The 21,599-nt window shown below is 37.5% G+C and overlaps 1 protein-coding gene across 1 annotated transcript; it reads left to right on the top strand.

Annotated features, from left to right (window-relative positions):
• Positions 1–15,639: 15,639 nt before the first annotated feature.
• On the top strand, positions 15,640–17,755 carry six3b (SIX homeobox 3b). Its single transcript, XM_077200826.1, has 2 exons — positions 15,640–16,449; positions 17,430–17,755. Exons 1-2 carry the CDS (start codon positions 15,758–15,760, stop codon positions 17,617–17,619), a joined length of 882 nt encoding a protein of 293 aa, XP_077056941.1. The 5' UTR covers positions 15,640–15,757; the 3' UTR covers positions 17,620–17,755.
• Positions 17,756–21,599: the final 3,844 nt, after the last annotated feature.

Raw genomic sequence — 21,599 nt, 5'->3', positions numbered from 1 at the left:
TAAAACCAGGCTTATCCTGTGGCAGGTTAACAATTTGCATAGACCATAAAATGGGATTTCATACCACATTAAGAAACAATGGCTGATGAGTTTCCGATGTGCGTATTTGTGTGCTCTTCAGAGAGCGAGAGGGGAAATCAGAGATTGTGGCAAATTTTATGCCTTGAATTCAGCAGTATCGCATCTTAATGTATTTGCTAATGTTAACCAGACAATTTCAGGGCTGCATTCACACAGCGGTCTTCACAAAACTTGATAGTTTCCTATTGGTGTGCTGATCCACACTTCAGGCAAGCTGCCAGAGTATCTTATCTTTTAATGCCTTCGCCTGATCTTCCAATTAGCTATGCCACCTAATAGGCTAGTTTTGGGGGTCTGCGCTTTGGTGGGAAACATTGGGGGTTGGATTCTGCGGTGGTCTGTGAATGAGTCTGGACTGATCTGGGGGATGGTTTTGGGGGGTCAGGGTTTCTTGATAGTTCTGCTTGAGAGGCTGTCTGAGGGTTTTTTTTTTTTTTTGTGCTCAGGGCAGGGGCTGGGCTGTTTCCAGGTCGTCCCGTCTCAGGGCTGGCCGATAACAGAGCCTCAGCCCTTGAGTCCCCATTCTGCCTGTGTATTAACACTGCTTATCTGCTCTCCGATAGGGCTGTGTGCCATTTGCCTTTTGGAGGAATTAGCTTGTCTTCCCTGGCTAACCAGGCAGTGGTGATTAACCTTTCCACTGTTCAATATCCTCTCTGCTGTCTCCCTGTTCAGATTAGACCTGACATCATTACTGTAGGTATGACTCCAGAAATGAGCTGCTGCTAGTTTGGGGTGGTGGGGGGGTGGATGCAAGTCTTGGAGGAAATCTGACCAAACATTTATTTCTCAAAGGCACTTTCCTCAAGTAAACACACACAGTTTTCAATCCAGCTGAGACTATAAATATTCAGCATCACTGAGCGCATAGCATCTTTATTTCACCTCTGCTGAATAAGTAATCAGACAGGCACGATTTGTCAATGTGACCTAACTGTCAATCACTTTTTCTCCATTAGTCAGTAATCCATTAACCAGCCCTCCCTCCCTGCAAGTGATTATTTGCTATTATTCAACAAATATCATAATACGTTTTTCACACATACCCCGAGGCACATCCACAAATCAATTATTTCCTCACAAAGACTTGAAAGTACTTAGCAAGATGCCTGACGGAAAAGCTGCGGGTTATATCAAATTGAACCTCTCATTTGTTTCTCTCACGCGCACACACAATCTCAGAGCATAATTAGCCAGTGCCCGCCGCGTTTGTTTGGCCCACTTTAATTCTGCCTGGCATATCTGCGTTACTACAGAATAAACCGGAATACAAATACCATTGTTGGGGGGTTTAGGAGAATCAATAGAATGTAGGCAGTGAGTAGACAGAGTGGGTTCTCTCAGTCTGCTGTTGGCAGGAGATAAAGACCCAGGTTGAAATGTACCATGAGCAGATGCTCCCATTATTAACACTATACAAACAAAGCAACGAAACATGATGGTGACATTTGACGTGTGCAGCTAATTGGTAATATCATTATTGTCTTGTTCTTCAGCTCTCATTGGGAGGTACAGGAATTACCTTTGTGTAGCTGGAAGTGACATCTCACTTCACTATTCTTGATAGATATGCTTATGCATAACTGTGTGCACAAGGGCGTTTAGCATCCTATCGAGAGTAAAAAAGACATGGATGAGTGTCTCTTCTTGATATTTGAAATTTTGAAGAATGTTTCAGCTGTTTTTGTCCACACTCTAAAAACAAATGGGTTGGCCCAAAAATAAAAATAAAAAGGTTACACTTTATTTGAAGGTGTCAATGCATGTTACAGTGCAATTATACATTTAAGTAATATTACTGGAAGTACAAGCACCAGTTTCAAGTAATTATGCATGTTTATTGTATATATATATATATATATATATATATATATATATATATATATATATATATATACGTGTAACATAATATTATGTATGTAAAAACGACACTGTATAATAAAGTGTTACCAAAAATAAATAAATACAAATAAAAAACTACATTTTTGAATTATGATATCTTCTACTGAAATTACAGTATGTTTAACCAACAAACTACATTGAGTTAGAGGAACAAGCATTAACCAACTTTATTACAAAAAATAATTAAGTTGTTCCAACCAATTTCAACATAATTAAGTGATGGTCCTGAACCCAATTAATTGTATCTATTTCAGTTCAAATTAACACCTAGCTTTCCACATCTCAAACAAGCATGATATTATTGGTCACTGCCATTAGCACGATCATTGCTTTCATGGTCAATGCAATACCATCATGTAGTCACCATCAACCCAACCACACTACTCTTCAGCAAAATGGTAACTAAAAAACTTTAACAAAACAGAAACTCTTTTAAATGTCAAACATAACAGCATTAAACACTAACAAGTCCGTCTTATCAAGTATATATGCAAAGCATGGGAACTAGAAAGCCACTGGCCATATCAAGTTACAACAACTTTTTTAAATCAATAAATGCATTTAATGTTTAAATTACACAATATTACGTTTATGTAATGTGAACAAAGTGCATCAACAAAGCACATCAAAATTAATAAATAAGATTTTTTAACTTGCAACCATGCATTTATTTAAGTTTCTTTTTTAGATTGCATTCAATCAAAGTTACTGCTGTCCAGTGTTGCTTTGGACAGCAGTGATTTTCACTGTGTGGACAAAAAACACAGAAGAAACTAAAGTCAGTCCTACATGTTTTGAGTAAACTATCATTTTAACCTTAAAAAAGCATTAAAAAACACATTTTTGCATTTCATTTAAAGAGTTTTATTTTAACATTCGTTTAATGTGAATAGATGCTGTCCTTCGTCGCATCTATTTTGTTATAAGTTCAACTTTAACTTCAATATTCTCCTTTCCACAACATCCTTCACCTCAGCTCCTCTGTGCGAATGAAACTTTCATGTGAATGTGTCAAAGCTCTCAGGATACCTGCCTATTTATATACAGCTCTGCTTGCACTGCAGACCCAGGTGAGACCTGCAGCCCTGAGGGAGTTCACTGCTGGAGAAATCTTTTGTTGATGTCCAAATAAGAGATGCCGCTAGAAAAATACACCATTAATGAGAGGAAAAACAATAAAATGGCTCATAGTTACAGTTTCAACCAAATTTTCAAAACGGCATCTTCCTGATGTGTTCATCACCTTTTCCTCCCCCATTCAGCCTACTTGCCCTGATCAATGTCATTGAAGAACATAAAAACTCCATTAGTTACTACAGGAGCTAAAAAGATCACTTGCTAATGCAATCTGATTAATATTGCACATCATCTATGTGTTTTAAGGACTGCTGTCTGCTGTAATTCGACGTTATCAGCTGCTACATCATGATACTGAGGGAGAGATTTTTCTGCATTCTTCCTGCTATACACAGGAGCATGAAAGTATGTCACCAACAAGACATGTCTTTCTAGCATGAAGATAGACATACTCTTTGTAAGGTACTGTACTTTTATGCTCATTATGTGCATGTCTGTATGGCTGATGCTTAATGAAAGTGGATGTAGCACATCATTTCTAATGTGAAGGATCCACTTTGCATTTGTCTCCCTTTGTCACATTGTGGTATCATTCACCCTTAGTAACAATAGTCAACCCATATAAGATTGTTGATATGGATTTGTTTTATTCTGTATATACAAGCACACATTTCCGTGCTGTCGGTTATGGGGTTAAAAGGCAAAGTTGCATACACTGTATAAAAGATTCTCGGGTCAATGAATGGTGGTTAGCTAAAGGACTTGCTGACTCCGGTGTTCTTGTATGGTCCTTGTGTGCTGACAAGATTTGTGTCTCAAGTATCTGTGACTGTGACAAACGTATTTTGTCTGTCTGTCTGGGAAGTTGTTCTTGCTCCATCTGTGGAGGATTTTCCTCAAGAGCTCTCAAGATTCTCTGGGACAAAAGAGCCCAACAAACATATGCGCAGACTCACAAAACAATGGCAATGAATTGACTCATTAACCTTCCTCCCATGCCCAGAGAATGAACGCATGAGGAAATGATATAACTCGAGAAAAGTTTGTCACACTGCAGAAGCCAATGATACACATGGGGTGTTTTGCTTGAATCTGTGCCCTTCTATCTCCTTCAGCAAGAGGGCACCTGCAGGCAAGAGCTTCAGGCCAGCCCTCTAACAGGACAGATAACACTGTGGTCAATCAGTGCTTCATTAACATTACTAAAGGAGCCTCATTCAGGACTAATTGATTCAGGGGCTTATTTGCCTCCGCTGTAGGGCGTAGACTGCTGATATGTTTACGCTAGCTGGCTAAGAACAGGTCTCATGCTGAAAGAGACTAAACTCAAATAGTAACAGTGTGTATTGTGTAGCTGGAATACTACAATTTCTGGAAAAAAAGGAAAAAAGAAAGATCGTTCATTTCCATTAACTGTTCTCGTGCGCTCGTTCTTCCGCCGAAGTCGACCATGCTAAACTACTCTACAGAGTTTACTGTAATACTCAACAGTGACACAACTCTGCTACTGAAATCACAGCGTGAAACGTACTTTACTAAACCAGGATTTGTTTCGTCTGATTCCCGATTCTGATTGACTCTTGTGAATGGGTTCTTTTTAGTGAATCAAAAACATACAGCAAAACCAGTGTGGTTTGAATGATTCTAATTAACCGTTTGTTTTAGTTTTTTTGTGAATCAAACACTTACAGCTTACAACTTTGAGACATGGGTCGCTGACTGGTTGTATGTGAAAACGTGTATAAACACACACATCATGTATTTAGTCGGTAACATTTTATAAAGATAATAAACATTTTATAATATATAAACAAAACTAGTGTTTTCACATTTTATAGGACATTGTAAATTATCAAATTAACGCCAGTTGTTGTAATGTATTTTAAAGACTGCACTGTAAAATGTTATATGATCAATAAGTTATAACAACATGTTTTTACATCAAAATAAGTTGTTAAAATATTTTTTTCAACTTTTTCAGTTTAATGTCAAGTCAGTTTAATGTAATTTAAGTTTAAATGACTTAAACTTCTAAGTTGATTGTACTTACTAAATTTAAGGCAGCAACTTTTACAGTATGTGTAAACACCTTTTCTGAAAATTGTTTAAAATGTATTATACTTTCTATAATTAATTTAAGACATATCTCATAATTTATCAATTGAATTTCAGATATTTTTTGCCTTAAAAGTACTAAAAGTTTTGTTTGGGAACCCAAATTTAAACATGAACTGGAATCATTAAATTCTTTATGATTTCTATCCCTCGTATTGTCTTTGTGTCTTGTATTTTTCTGCATGAGTTTCTAGAGAAAATTCGATTTTTGCCTTTATATTTAATGCCATTCAGTGCAGTTGAATAATTCAGTCAGGTTGTGTGTGATCGTTGACACAGTGACACTCATGACATCATATACTTGACGGCACATTCACTCTGGTCTCAAGGGCACCACATGTACACCTCGCTCCTGCTTTCCACACGAACAAGTGCATGAGTCCCAGTACCAGTGATCTGTTGTAGCATTATCCGTATCCCATCGGAGTATGGTGGAATTCTCACCTCATATTTACGTCGCTTACCGCCAACAAGCTTGACTCGGCCCCTTCTGGCGTCAACAAACCTACTCAACGGCCATCCATGTCCATTCCCGCCTTCCCCGTGACACTTTCGAGAGGTTTACATCAGTATTGTGATTCACTGACTCGATCTCTCTACCCCCTCAGACCAACTTTAGAGTACAGAGAGTGCAGTGGACTGTGAATAGTGGGAGAAGACAGCTCCCGGTGAGTCGTCTGTTATCGTCTCTTTGTCCTGGAATAGTCAGACAAGATGAGTCACTCCCTGACATTGCACACCCCTCAATGAATTCCCTCACACTGCACTCTATGGCCAATGTTCTCACTGAGACTGCTGGCTGTTCAAGCATTGGTGTTTGGCCCGGTGAGCTAACGCCAGTATGATCTAGGAGAATAGACACGTGTGGCAGGCAGCTCTTTTCAGTCCAGAAATGTTAGTTGGTTGCTGGTGAATTATTTACATTAGCCAAGCAGAACATGGTGACCTAGAAGCTGGTGTAAGAGGCGGTAATTAAAATACTTGTTCGAAGTGTCAGGGGGGGGTTGGTTTGAGGGTGTTGGAGGATAAAAGTGGGAGAGATGAACACCAATCTGATGTTTTCCTATTTTATTTTAGCTTCGGACAGAACCTCACCATGCAGTTTAATATTTCATCCACCCCCCCCCCCCCCCCCCCATACTGTAGCCTCTTCTGTGTCATTTCTCCAACTTGTTTTTCTACGTTGTAAGCTCACACTCAGATGTGGCAGGATAGCGGTGGATTCAGGTTCCTCACTATGAATGTCCAATCTGCCTCCTTCTATCCGAGGATCTGTCAGAGGAGCGCAGTGTGAAGGTTGAGCTCTCTGGCACGGCAAGGTTATAGTAAACTTTTACAATACTGTAAAGCATGAAAGTGGTATTAAATGGATAAACCGGATGACAGCCTTCAGTCTAAACTTGACATGCACCCCTCCCTCTCTTTGTTTTCTTATAAATGATGCAATCAACCCTCGCTGCTTGGCTTTCACACCAGGAGACTGAAAGTGGTCAAATTGTCATCAGGTTCGAGGGGGGAAAAACAATTTATAAAAAGGCGAGTGCTGTTTAATACGTAAAGGACCTTTTGCTTTACATGGTAATGAATTTCAAATGTCTCCCTCACTTCAGGAGCAAGAGGCTGCGGTGAGGGCCTTACAGCTGTTTCGTGGAGATAATTGATTTTGGAATAGGCCGACAAGAGCGCGGGCAGGCGTGGTTGACGCTGCTCTACAGCGGGGTCCGAGCCAATTTCCGCAGGCCTCGTCCCTTTAATTACAGCAGTGCTGGAGCGCAGGACATGGCAGCACTCTTCCCTGGGCAAATTAAACCCCCTCACCAGCCTTGGCTCTGCCCTCCCCCCGCCACACAGAGGCCTTATGAATGTTTCATGACTCTGTTTCTTTCTCCCGGCCTATCACTATGGCTGCCGGCAGCACTCCCGGTGCCGCTTCCTGTGACCTCCCTGAATGGCAAGTAAAGAGTTGTCATAGCTAAAGCAGAAGAAACAGACACAACAGAGTACCCAAAGTATTCATTTTTAAATGCCCTGACCATCACAAATCAGCCTCGAAGAGAGAAAGAGGCAATCTCGCATACTGAAATAGTCCAAAACACTTCAGAAATATACTAATAATCATCCATTTTTATTCAAATTCCTTCGGTGTGATTAAGAAAATGGTCAATTTTCTTCTTTAGAATTGATTTAGATTGCAGCCCTGTTCTCTGAGGCTAGACAAGCACTTGTGTTTGTTAACAATGTCTGTACAAGCATCTTGCAGGTCTTGGGCTGATGCATATTGTTTTTGACTTGCAATGTTTCTTTTTAACCTTTTCTCACAGACCTGTTGCTCATAGATTATTCATTATAAAAAGTGATTTTGTGTTCTTTTGATTTGACTTTGATTTGACTTTTCAGGAGTTGATCTTCTCCTGTGATCAACAGTGTTCGGCTGTATATCGTGTCACATCCCCATGCTATGTTACAACCCAATTTAGGACAAGTACCAGGTGTTTTCAAACCTCGAGCCACTAAGGTGTCTGCAAAAAAAATAGAAAAAAATGCTAACATTTAGAGAGTTTTATGTCGTTTCTGTGGTCTCAGTTTATATTAGGTGTCTTTAACCACTATGTACTTAAGTAAAAAATAATAATAATAATTGTTAGGTATACAATGTACTTAGTGTGTTTATGTCGTATTGCAAAACAATTGTGCTGCTATTGAGGCGGGATACGGGTAAGGTTAGGGACAGGTGTGGTAGTATAGTTAGGTTTAAAGGTGGGTTATGTTATTATAGATGTAATTGCAGAAAATAATTACAGCTGTAATTACATGCATGTATTTTTCAAATATAAGTACAATGTAAAAGCATGTGCTGTTAAAAATTAGTGCAAAGTACTTAAAGACACTGGATATAAAGTAGGTCCATTTCTGTTTTATTGTGCTTTCTGAAGATTGATTGGAAGTCATGAGATTAATCATGATTATTTTATCCTATTTACAGCCATAGAAACACGGTGACCTATGACTTTAATATTGTAGAAAAATAGACACTACTGTTCATGAGTTTGTGTCTTTGGGGGGGAAAAACGTGTTTTTTTTTCCATTCCATTCCATAAAAGAACCGAATTTATTTAAATAGAAAACTTTTGTAACATTATAAATGTTTTTACCGTGATTTTCGAGCAATTTCATGCATCCTTGCTGAATAGAAGTATTAACTTTATATATATATTTAAAAAATTCTTTCCGACTCAAAACTTTTAAATGGTTACAAGTTCAAGTTCAAGTTCACTTTATTTGTATAGCACATTTACAACTGACCAAAGTGCTTTACAGAACAACCAGATTAAAAGATAGTAAGACCTGCATAGCAACACATAAAACACAAATAAGAGCAGCAAAGCTAAGCCAAACTTTAAAACCAGAGTGACAAAACAGTATCAGACTCATATATAAAATAGTAAAACAGGAGTAGCAAAGCAGTATCAGACTCAAATATAGAATGTAAAGACAGTTATAACGTAACTGTCAACATAATACAAAGTAAATAATATCATTTTACAATTTAGTATTTTGGCTTTAGTGCAAAAGACATAAAAGCCAGTTTGAAGACAAAAATTTGGAAGACCACTGATTATAAACTCTGAAAGAGCCATTGGGTTCCCATTATAATACTTGGCCAATACTATCTCAGCATCATTTATATAATAAATGATTTCTTTTTTCAAGACAATAAGTCAGCTCTTGTGTGACTCTCATTACAGCGTGACCTTTGGTGGCTTCAGCACTGCATTTCAACAAAGGACTGAGTGTGGAAGCCTGCCAAGCATGTTAAACGAGGAAGATCAGAGACAAATTTCACAGACATGCATACGTTAAAAGCCATAATGATTATGTTAGCATTCCATATTCCATATTGATCTACACAGCATGCCTGGATCTGAAGATGAGGGGCTAAAACCTACAATCTCCACCCCAGGCTGTGTATATCGCAGGCCCCTTTTGTCCTGACTCGGCAGGCTTTAGTCTCGCTTCTGTTTGTCCTCAGAGACCCCACAAGGAGGAATCAGAAGGATTACCGTATACGCTGTTAATCGGACGAGACTCCATGAGGAGTTCCTCAAACAGACTATAAGCAGTTGTGTGTAAGTGCATCATCTTCACTAAAGACATGATCATTTTAAGTCAGCTCCTGAGTTAGAATTGGGACAGACCTTGACCTATCATTATTTTATAAGGCCCGGGACAGGGTTTGTGGTATTGGGGTGCATTTGTCCTTAACTCTCCAAAATCAGCTTGTCTGAAGAGTGCATTTCCATGTAGATCCAGGCTGTGGTTTCCCTCAGCACTCCACCGGCCTGCCTGACCTGAGCCAGCCCTCCTCTCGTCGTCTCAAGGCTTCTCCAGGAATACACACCGACTGAACGGTGAGCAGTCTGTCAGGTCTTTTAAATACATATTTTAACAGAGTCCTAATGGGGGAGTCTGTATCAAACAGCCACCGATACACTACTGTATCTCTTTTGCATCTGAATTCTGACCTATTGTGATTTATGAGACTGAAGGGGACATTAATCAACTTGCATAAGATTAATTACAGCCCCCAAAAAAGATTGAAGGAGTTGTAAAGCACCACTTGTGTTAAATACTATTAAGAACATGCCTCTGTCATTTGATTACGAGAAGCAGACGCACGATTGAAGGAGGGAGGAATCGGTTAGTGGAAGGAAGAGGGGGCTGAGCTTTCAAAGAAATCATGCAGGGGGACTGCCTGTCGAGGTGGAATTGAATGTTTTTGCCGTTTAGCGACTGTTTAGCATTTAATTTCGCATGTGACACTTAATGAGCCCAGCCCTTGCTCTGATCTCTCGGTGTTAGCTGAACTGAGAATTAATTGCGTTCGTCCTCTCTTTCCTCCACACTCTCTGCTCATCACATTTTTAGTCTCCTTTTCGACTTTCTTGTTTAAGCCTACACGCTGACCTCTTGTGGAGTGGCGCTCGTCGTGAAAGCAGGGATTGGTGCGTTCTGTCAATCCTGAGCTCTGTGTATTAGCATACGTGCGTTTTTTCCACCTGTGGAGTGGTTTATGAGTTCACCTCGATATATGGACCCAGCACATCAGGCACATTATTGACTTAAAGCAACCATAATGAAGCTTGGACATATTCACTTAACTGAATATTAATAGAGAGACAGTAAATGCAATGAATGTCATTGGCTTTGCTTTGTGAAACAGCTGGAGGCTCTTTGAAACGTCATCATTATTAAAGTCAGCATGTAAACATCTCATCTTTAATTATGATGTGAATGGATTTAGTGCTTTGCGCAATACGACATCTGCTACCAACATAAATTGGCATTAACACCCCTGAAATCTCGCCCAGCTGTTGTACCACCTCTGTTTGATGTGTTTCCTGGTTAGTGGCAGTGTTTTTTGTTAATTTATGTTATTTTTGTTACATCAATTTTGAGCTCTGAGGTCATTCTTCACACTCAGTTAGCCTCCATGTTGGCATCCCACTGCGCACATCAATTATCCACTAGTTTTGTGTTGAAAGCCTTGACAAAAAGTTCTTATTCCTCTGTGAAGCTTTTGTCTCTCTCTTTTTCTCCATTCTTTTCATTTTGAGAAATGCTTGGTTTCATCTCCATTATAAACATGCAAAAAGGTTCATAGTCATCAAGAGTTCATTATCCTCTCTGAAATCATAGGAAAAATTAACTAGCAGATTGGTAAATATAGGCCTATATCAATGTAATCATATAAATATTTCATATTTTAAAATGAAAATGTTGTGTTTTTTTATTACTTATTATCATATTGGTCCTTGTGACTTTATACCGTGTAAAACATTTTGAAGAATATTCTGGCCATTCATTTCAAAATATTATGAAAGCAAATGACCACTTGGGCTCCAAAATGCCAGAAAAAAAACACCACTGTAAAAGTACAATGAAGGTGGTCAATGCTGCTCCTTCTTAAGCAGTACAATAACTTTGTGTGAGAGACAGACATTATTCATTATAATCTTGAGAGTTCATGATTAGTAGTAGAAATGTCGATTTATGAACAAATCTTTCTTTTAAATCACATCTGTGCAATGAATCAGTTGATTCGGTTCACAAAATGGACTGAATGTTTCATTCACAAAAAGTCCAACTGACAAACTAAATGATCGCCATTGTTTACAGCTCTCTGGGTGAGATTTAAAATTTTAACTTTAAATTTGGGTTTAAAATGTACTGAAATCTGCTCCTCGTACAATGCTAGTGTAGTCATTTGAATTCCCTTATGATGCTTTTATGGTGCTTTGCTTCAGTCTTTTTTTTAAAACTTGCACCCTTTGTATCTACACAAGAAGAAAGTCATACAGGTTCGAAAAAACATGAGAATAGGTCAATTGTGTTTTAAATATACATCAAACCAGTAAAATAAAAAGGCCTTTGTAAGAAAAGGTGTTAAAATGCTCATATTGTGGTGCATATTAAAAAAAAGTATTGTTTCAACTTAAAGTATTCGGGCTTCCTTAAAATTGGAAATTTGACTTGATTACTTAACTTAATTGAGTTTAAAAACTAAGGCAGAACAAACACTTGCTTTTTAAGTTAAAAAAACTGTTGTTTTTTTACAGTATACCAAGAGTAAATTTGAACCTGCTGAAGACATAAGAGGATGAGGTGGAAGAGTGTTGCAGAAGGTTTATATGATAGGTGGATATAATTTGTTTTGCATTAATTGTGCAACAATCCTTTAATGTCTTTATTTGTTATAAAAATAAAGTGCATGTGAATGTACATTCTTCAGTATGAACTGTAAAGGAAATTAAGGAAATGAGAGAGAGAGAGAGAGAGAGAGAGAGAGAGAGAGAGAGAGAGAGAGAGAGAGAGAGAGAGAGAGAGAGAGAGAGAGAGAAGCTCTTACTCATGACTGAGCAATAAACATGCCTGAAGCTTCAGTTTCAGGTGCAGATTAAAAAAAACCTTGTTGCATGGCATTGCTTTTACACATTTATAAGACAGATTTTAGCATGGAAAAACCTCTTGACGCAGACAGAATACATCTCATTGGTGAAATACATTGTCATATGGCCATTACCGCTATTAAACAAATTATGCCCTGAACCTTGGCCACATGGATCAAGGTAAACTGCACTGTACCATTAAGCAGCTTGTCCCAATGACAATACTGTTAAACACTGGTTTATGGGCCACTGTTGCAGAAAATCTCACTTCAGACAGGATGAGCTTATGTTTCTCTAAGTAGGCAGCCACAATTTACATTTGCAATGGCCCCGCCAGCCATGTTCAGGACAGAACAGCATTTTTAAACAAAATAAGATTATCATAGTCACTTCTGATGAGAGGTTTGGATTAATAGCTTTGATTAATAGAATAGCTTTGACAAAGGAGGATTTATTCAATATCATTTTACCTCATTCTCACTAAAACATTACATGCGTGTGAGCCATATGCTACATGGATCAGTGTGAAATGACAATGGCAGATTAATCTCAGAATTACTGTTAACTGGTATTTTATCTCCGCTCAGTTCCTGTCTAACTTATAGTTTCTGAGAAAGGAAAAGCATCATCTTATTCTGTTGACTTTATATAGTAAATGTTTGCTTTTTGAACATGGTTTAATATGTGCATGTGCCTGTGCTTCAGATAGAGGATTGGCTGGTGAAACAAGCAGGGCAGATATAATTATATGCAATAAATATTTTAAATATGAACTGATGAATATGGTTGGTGGCTGAAGACAGCTGTCCAATATGAATGATTAATTTAGTGCCCAGGTAATGTCTTCTTATCCAGCAAAGCAAGTCACATTCAAACATTCAGATGCTCAACATCTGCTCTGTGGGAGAGTATTAACACGGCAGTCTTTAATTAAATATGTATGGGGTATCTAAAATATGCCATGCAAATAACCTGTCAATTTTGATATCCCATCTATAACTCACTTCTCACTCTCTTCAGTTTTAATGCACGCTCTTGCATCTGCATACACAGTTTTTCTCATTTTTCTATTCACAGCATCTTAATTATGTTCATGTCAAATTTGTGATTTTTTTCAAGGGCTATTAGTCAGACTAAGGTATAAAGAATATTCAGCTCATTTGATTACATCTTTGGCACACAAAGCTACCTCTATTGAAGTGAAAATGTAAGAAATTAAAAACAAGCCTTTTGCAAAAAGAGGTTGAACTTCAAATAGGCGACTCGATTATAATTTATTCGCAAAACCAGAAGAAAAAAAGAGATACGTTAAAAATCAATTGAATTTAAAGCCTTATTCGTTTAAATGTTTGAAGGCCAGATATTTGTTCCTAGTTTAACCGTGGATGGGTGTTTGTTTAACTGATGTTGTTCTGCAGATTGTGGTAGAATGACTCCTCCCGGCGTCAGAGCTAGAAGCTCAGCACTCTGTGAAGGTGAAGGGCGACTTGTTGCATATGTTGATACCTTGCCATATTGATGCACAGCAGGGAATAATTACTCTACAACGGAACTAATTTCACGAAGAACAAGTTCACCAGCCACATTTACGTGTCGTGTTTATTTTGTAATTCTGCCACAGATTTGTAAGTGTTGTTAAGCCAGCCCACACTGATAAGCTGACTTCATCTTTACCGTGGATTATTAAGACTTCTCCACCGACGAAAATCCAAAAGTAATCGCAGATTAATTTTGTATCCTGTTATCTGTAACTTTAATAAATGGCTTTGACTGTCGATCTAATGAGTGTTTGCAAGTATTTGGTTTTGGATGTGACCTTCCCCTTGACCGTATCTTTTCAATGTCATTTCAAAATATGGCTAGGGCGGGCCTATACCTTAATATTTTGTTAGTAGCCTATATTTTGATGTGTGAGTGTGTGTTTGTTAGCTCAATTGGATAACAACCAATCAAATCAAAGTTTCAATATTTATTATCCAGATTAAAAAAAATCCACGTCAAATAATTACAATTATTTCTGCATTAAACGGTTGGTATTTTATTTTTAAGTTGTGCTCTGCTAGTAGCTACTGCAGGACTGCATTGGCCATAATATACTAATCTTAAATTTACATCTTTGGGTCTCTTGCGACTTTACAAAACGTGCTCCTTAAAGCCCTTTGTTCAATTTTGTGCTCAGTTCGTGTGTAAATAGAGGTTCATATTTGCAGTGAACACGATATTCAACCAATTAACTAATCCTGATGAACAAAGACGTCTCGTTACTTGTCTACGGGGCGCGAGATTAGCTTTTGTTTGCAGTTATTATTATGCCCACACCTATAGCCTAGAAGATAATGTTTAAATCTTGCCTTGGAGCAATTCCGTTTTTAAAATCGTTCAAAACGCATAGGCGTATTATTATAGCGCCAGCTTTTTCTGTTTTTTTTTTCTCTTTCTCTTTTCTGTTTCTCTTTTTTTTCACTAGCCAATTAATCACAAATGATAACTTTGCAAACATCACCCCCTTTTAACTGTACACATTCATCTTTAATGTAAGACTGTGGTGTGCCCACTGGAGAGAAGGCCATTAAGCGCTAAACCCCAGGATAAACAGACAATTAGGCCAAATGAATTAACTTGTTTGTGGCATTAATTACACGCTTTGTGCAAACAAAAAGCCTTGTGAAAGAATGTTATTTGACTCAGGCCAAACAAGCCGATCTTGTTTCCTCCTGATAATTTATCTTGCCGTTTAAATTGATAAGGAGACAAAATAACTATTAGCCCAATAATTAGACGGAATACGCATTATGTCAGGCTAATAAAAAAGCGTTAAAATAGCCTAAAATAAACAAAAGAAAAAAGTTAACAGTTGCAGATTGAACAAAGAGCGTATAGATTATGTAAAAGGCTAAATATTTTAAATTTTTTAGCTACAAATAAGTGCAAAGTTTCTAGAGGATCGCAAAATTGAGCCGGGTTTTTTTTTTTTTTTTGTCTTCAATGGATAAATTCTAGCCTAGGCTGTCTATTATGTTAACGCCTTTTTAATCGTAGAAGGCCTAGGTATTGTCTAAAAGAAGAAAAAAATGAGCAAGTGCACTAACAACTGTAAACTAATTAATTTTGTCACAAATTTAATTAAATAATTACATCACTCCTTCTATGGTTTTTTATACATATTTGGTAAGTAATTAAACGATGTGTTAGCCTATTCTTTTGTTGACTATCTCACTAACTTTCACACCATTCGCGGCAGCATACTCGCACTAATATAGCAATACTCTACCTATTAATCCTCCTACCGTCGAGTGAACTGGCGCGCCATTCGCCTGCTTGAAAACATCTCGCAGTGAGTGGCCAGTTCTGATTGGAGCGACGATAAAACCCTGCGCGCGAAGCGAATGTGCAGAAGCGCAGCGCGCACTGGCTAATGACTGGCAAGCTTGACAGTGATTGGCAGGGCTGCCATGACAACCACAGCACGACTCAGGGAAGACCAATAGAAAAGCGAAACAAAATGTTGCACCGTTGCACTCGAAGTTGATTAAGGGTAGATATTACGCGTCCGGCGGCACTGCAGCGATAGCAGCGCAAACACCACGTCAGTTTGGCCATCTTTCCCCGTCTGTTTGTGTCTGTCCGGCGACTCCATGGTGTTCAGGTCTCCTTTAGAGCTTTATCCCTCACATATTTTCCTGCCCAATTTCGCGGATCGCCCTCTGCTTCTAGCGGGCAGCATTCCCAGAGCGAGGTCCCCGGAGGACTTACCGATGTTTCAACTGCCCACCCTAAACTTCTCGGCGGAACAGGTGGCCAGCGTGTGCGAGACGCTGGAGGAAACAGGGGACATCGAGAGACTCGGACGTTTCCTTTGGTCCTTGCCCGTGGCCCCCGGAGCCTGCGATGCTATCAACAAGCACGAGTCCATCCAGAGAGCCCGAGCGGTGGTCGCATATCACACTGGAAGCTTCCGTGAATTGTATCACATTCTGGAAACCCACAAGTTCACGAAAGACTCTCATGGAAAGCTGCAAGCGATGTGGCTCGAGGCGCACTACCAAGAGGCAGAGAAGTTGCGCGGTCGTCCCCTAGGACCCGTTGATAAATACCGTGTCCGCAAGAAGTTCCCCTTGCCACGGACCATCTGGGATGGCGAACAGAAGACGCACTGTTTCAAGGAACGAACTCGCGGCTTGTTGAGGGAGTGGTACCTACAGGATCCTTACCCCAATCCGAGCAAGAAAAGGGAACTGGCACAAGCCACTGGACTGACTCCCACTCAAGTGGGCAATTGGTTTAAAAATCGGAGGCAAAGAGACCGGGCGGCAGCTGCCAAAAACAGGTCAGTTTAATGGTTTCGACTGAAATCGGGGAATATCGAGGAAATAAAACTAATACTTGTGTTGATATAAAGAAATAGACGTTATAAGCTGTCACCAAATCTGAATGATGGGCTCGATCTTGGTTGAAAGAGATCGAGCACATTTTTTTGCATTTAGGCGATATTGATAAACAAAAGCAGCTTTTTGCTCTTCTTTTTTATAGCATATAAGAAGTTCAGCCAATCTCTAAGACTGAATTGTTAAATCTTTATAAAGCGTACTATTTTGTCGTTTTTGAAAATAAACGAAGTAAATGTGTAACTCTTTGCTAATTGAGAAAAAGGAAATAATCAGTGATATATAAAGCAACAAAATATTTCACATTTAGTTATGCTTATTATGTTTTTATTTTTCCTCAGACACGTTTAATTTATTCACCGTATTTGTGAATAAACAAATTTCATAGAAATATTAAAATACAAGTTAATACAAAATATAATAAAAAAATACAGTTTTTGAAACACGTATATTTGGCAGTGTATTACTATAAAGCCTAGTTTTATTTAATTGTAAAACAAATTGACCAAATACAAACATACATTTTAATGTAGTGTAAACTGATATAATCAAACAGGCTTCATATATCTACTTCATGTATAAAATATAATTAATGATGTCTAGAGCTCATAATAAGCAGTTCTGTTCTCAAAACAAATTTTTAAAATATACATTGAATATTTATGAATATAAATGACCACTTCATTAACACAAACGCTTGTATACAGATAAAAAAACACCTTATATAATCAGTGACGTGTAATTACATCTATTTTTACTCTTATTGGTCTGAAAATCTCAAATTTCATTGATCAAAATTCGGGTTTGTTATTATTAGAGAGTGTAACACGTCGAAATGGCTATACTTCAGTCTGTGATGATGTATGTACTGAAAATTATGTTGCATAAATAATCTTAGTTTCTAAATACTTGTGTTTTTTAGGCTTCAGCATCACGGATTGGGTCAAAGCGGCCTGCGCTCCATGTCGGAGTCCGGGTGCACGCCTCACAGCTCGGCCGAGTCCCCGTGCGCGGCCGCCAGTCCCACCACCAGCGTCTCCAGTATGAATGAACGAGGAGACGGCGGGACCATCCTCTCAGTTACAGACAGTGACTCTGATTTCGATGTATGATGTACCGTCAGACATATATGGAACATTTTTGCCCAGAGAAAAATGAACTAGTGAGAAAATGTGGGCAACATGAGGACCGGCCATTTTGCCACCTTGTGTTTGACAAAAGCATGCTGTTTTTCCAGCGCTTCAACGGACTGACGCCCTTTCCATTCATTTTCAAGGCCTACGCGACCATTTTGCATGTTCGTTTGTGAATATTTTGCATTTTTAAAAGGCGTTTATGAAGTGGAGTCGGAGAAAGTAGAACTCGATGCTCAAAGACATGAGTGAACCGGAGAGGCAATTTTGTTATTTTGTGTTTATCAGACAATCGTTCAAGTCAAAAGCACCTTTATTCCCCATCGTCTTTTACTCGGCAGCAGATGTTCATACTAATTTTATCTCGAGATTTATATTGAATTGTCCATGTCTGATTCAAAGTTTTCCTTAGGTCTAGGCTTGTCTAGATATGTATGCTTGTATGATATCGCAATTACGCCACTCTCTTTCCTGCAAATTTCTTTATGTTGTGTCCATAAAGCGTGAGTAACTGTCTGTTAAGTGCTTGGAGATTTTAAGTGTCTATTCATTCTGCTCGTTTTTATACTGTAAATTGGTTAATGGCGCTGAAAACAGTGTTATGGGTCACTTTTATGCAAATAAATATAATTTAATATAACGACTATCAGAATATTATTTGTTTATTTAACGAGTTGACATTGCAGTATAATGTCAGAAAATACAGAAAATTTCTGTTCTGTACCATAGTGTCTTGTTCGTTTTTTTATTATTATTTCAGGAGTGTGAATCTAGCCTGAGCGAGAACATAATTCCATGCAAATCTTACTCAAAAAAGAAAGAGGTGAAGAATAAGGGTTATTTTTTATTTTTTTTATTTTAAAAACGTTTCCGCATTTTTCTTACTATTAGTCTATTATTAGTATTAGTAGTAGTATTACTCTTATTAACTTATTATTATTATTATTATTATTATTATTATTATTATTATTATTATTGTAGAATTCCACATTGGCGCAATTAACGGTTTTGAATCGTAAATTGCGTATGGGAGAGTAGCTTACAGCTTTCAGGTTGCCAGTGATTTTGCGTTTTTTGATCATCGATAATTGTCAGAAATGTTTAGTTAGAGAGGAATAACAAATATATAATAGTAAGCATAAATCATAACAAATTTCTGCTGGATAATTTACGCCCGCTTCTAGGTTTGTTTTATAATAGTGTACAGCCTAAATAAATTGGAAAAGCTGAAACTTTATTTTAATCATTGTTTAAAAAAAAACTATATATATATATATATATATATATAAACAAATGTATTCTTGGGCTATACATCAGGCCATCTTAAGTCTACTAAAACCACATTACTTACACATTATTCCAAGGAACCTGTAATCACCTCAATGTTCAAACGTCATTTATCTGCCTAATAGTGCCATCATTGAATTTCAGTCTTCTCTCTTACTACGACCATAAGGGTAAATAACAAGAGGATGGTTTGTTTGTAGTTTCCTAATAGCATTCCATATAAGAGAAAGAATGTGTCGTTTACTGTGAGAGGGTTTCTGTTCCCTTTTCTCCCCTTTGATTTGATCGCTTAACTGAGCACAACTTTTTTATTCGTGTTTATTCACGCGGCAGTTCCCCTTGACCTGGATTCATTGTGCTGCATGGCGCTGCGCTATGAAATAAACGCGACGCACCTCTTTAGCACACCGGAAGTGCAATTTAGTGCAATTTCAAGGTTAGGCTATTAAGTATAAACTTAACATGTTAATAGTGAAGTAAATGTAGTGAAAATGGAGTAGTATTTTGCTGCAGTGTTACCTCACTGCAAACATAAATAAATAGTTGGTTTAACTTAAAAAAAAGTAGGCTAAATCTGCTTGCCTTAAAATTTTGAGTTAATTAAAATGAAGAATTTCAGTTAATGCAATGAAGGACACTGGTTTAACCAACATAACTCAAAATAGTTATTTTCTGAAACACATTATTTCTTTATATTGATTTGACTAAAGAAAAAAAGTTGAGATAGAAAATCATGAAAATATTTTTTTACACAGTGTATAGCCTAAATCTGCTTCACAGTGTTTAGTTAATTTTATTGAATAGACTGTTAAATTAACCAAGTAATGAACCAACCAACCAACCAACCAATTACGGGTAATTCGATTACATGTAATACATCTATGTAAATAGAGTCTATGCGTTTATAAACATTCTTTCAGCAACCATTGAGTCGCAAGTCCGCCAACAGAAGTTGCTTTAGGCTGAGAAGCAACTATAGCAACAGTAGGCTACACCGATCGAGCTACTTCCGTTTAGATCATTATCAGACGGTAAGTCTACAAAACTCAAGTAGCCCTTGTCATTATCAATTATTATAGGTTTGCATAGACCTACAACACATGTAATAACTAAAACTGAAGTGTTTGTTTGGGCCTACATTCTCTTTAACATAGCCTAGGTGAGAGTTGGCTAACATGAGGCGACAACAGAATAATGTTTGCTTTGCGCATGACTGAGGAACCTCAACTAATTAAGGATGAAAAACAAAACATAATAACAAATTTTATAATTCGCACACTGACATGAGGGTGAACGCCTGTAATATTTGACCTTAAATGGATAATTCACCCAAAAATGAAAATGTCGTCATTACTTAGCATAGTCACCCCCAAGTCAAGTTTTTTTCTTTCTTCTGCTGAACACAAAAAAAAGATAGCCTAATTATTTATTTATATAAAGAATTTTGAAAATTACTATTGAAGTCAGTGGCTGGTTACCAACGTTCTTTAAAATATCTTTTTTTTGTGTTCAACACAAATTCAACACTGGTTTGGAATAACATGAGGGTGATTAAATGGTGACAATATTTTCATTTTTGGGCGAACTATCCCTAAATTTGCAACTGCACATGGGATCGCTGCATCAGCTCGGCAAACGAACATTTTTAATGCTGATAAAAGTATTAAGTTACTACTTTTTTGTGACAGTTTTGCACGTAGGCTACCTCGATATAGCACATGTTTTGTATGTAGTGATATATGCATATTCTTTGTCATTTGGTTGGCTAAATGTTTGCTCAGCCTTCTCAGCTGCACACACGCTCACAACATTTAAACAATTAAACCTGTCGAATGAAACACATTTAGTAGTGTGTGAATTTGTTAGCAACATTGAAAGGAACTGTTTTAACGAGATGTAAAGCTTTACTAAGTGTAGGCTATAAATCGATAGACATGTCGTGAACTTGTCTCCAAGTAGAAAGCCTTTACATTGGTGTGCTTATGGCGCCATCATGTGGTGAATATTAGATAAAACAATCTAAAGGAAGCTGTTAGACATTTTAATCTTATTCCTACTTGGCGAATTTTTCAGTTTCTGTGTTTATTTACACGGTTAATAAAGACTATATATTTAATATAGCCTATCTATGCTATAGCTAGTACATTATTATACAAGTAGTATAGCCTATTAATGTAGGCTACAGCATAACAAATAGGCTACATATAGCGTAGTCTTTATTAATCATGTAATTAAACACAGAAACTGAATATTAATCTGTGTTATAGATATAGCTGCTTTGAAACAATCTCAATAGTATAATAAATAAATAAAGGTGACTGTAATATTTACACTTTGTTATAACAAACCACGCTGTAACTTTGGCACTATAGTTATTTTACTTAAAACATCATTTTGTTTTTTGTTTTAGTAGGTTGAAATTAGTGAAACTTTGAAGTCGATAGAGCCTTGGAAAAATGAAATGTAGCCTATTGTTTGTAATGCATGATGTGGGCCTTTTAAGGGAAAAATATTGATCACGATTTATTCTCATTTAAGATGTTTTAAGAAACAGTTTAAAGTTATTAAAATAAAATATATAAATATATAAATGTTATAATTTTATGTTTTCACCTCTGCATACTTTATGCTTAATTTGATGCTGATAATAGTAACTAATTATAGATGAGATT

This window comes from Siphateles boraxobius, unplaced genomic scaffold (genome assembly GCF_051911475.1).
Source record: "Siphateles boraxobius isolate OS27281-9 unplaced genomic scaffold, OSU_SipBor_1 46, whole genome shotgun sequence".
NCBI lineage: Eukaryota > Metazoa > Chordata > Actinopteri > Cypriniformes > Leuciscidae > Siphateles > Siphateles boraxobius.
Note: the sequence above shows the minus strand (reverse complement) of the source record. Positions and strands in the feature narration are given on the sequence as shown.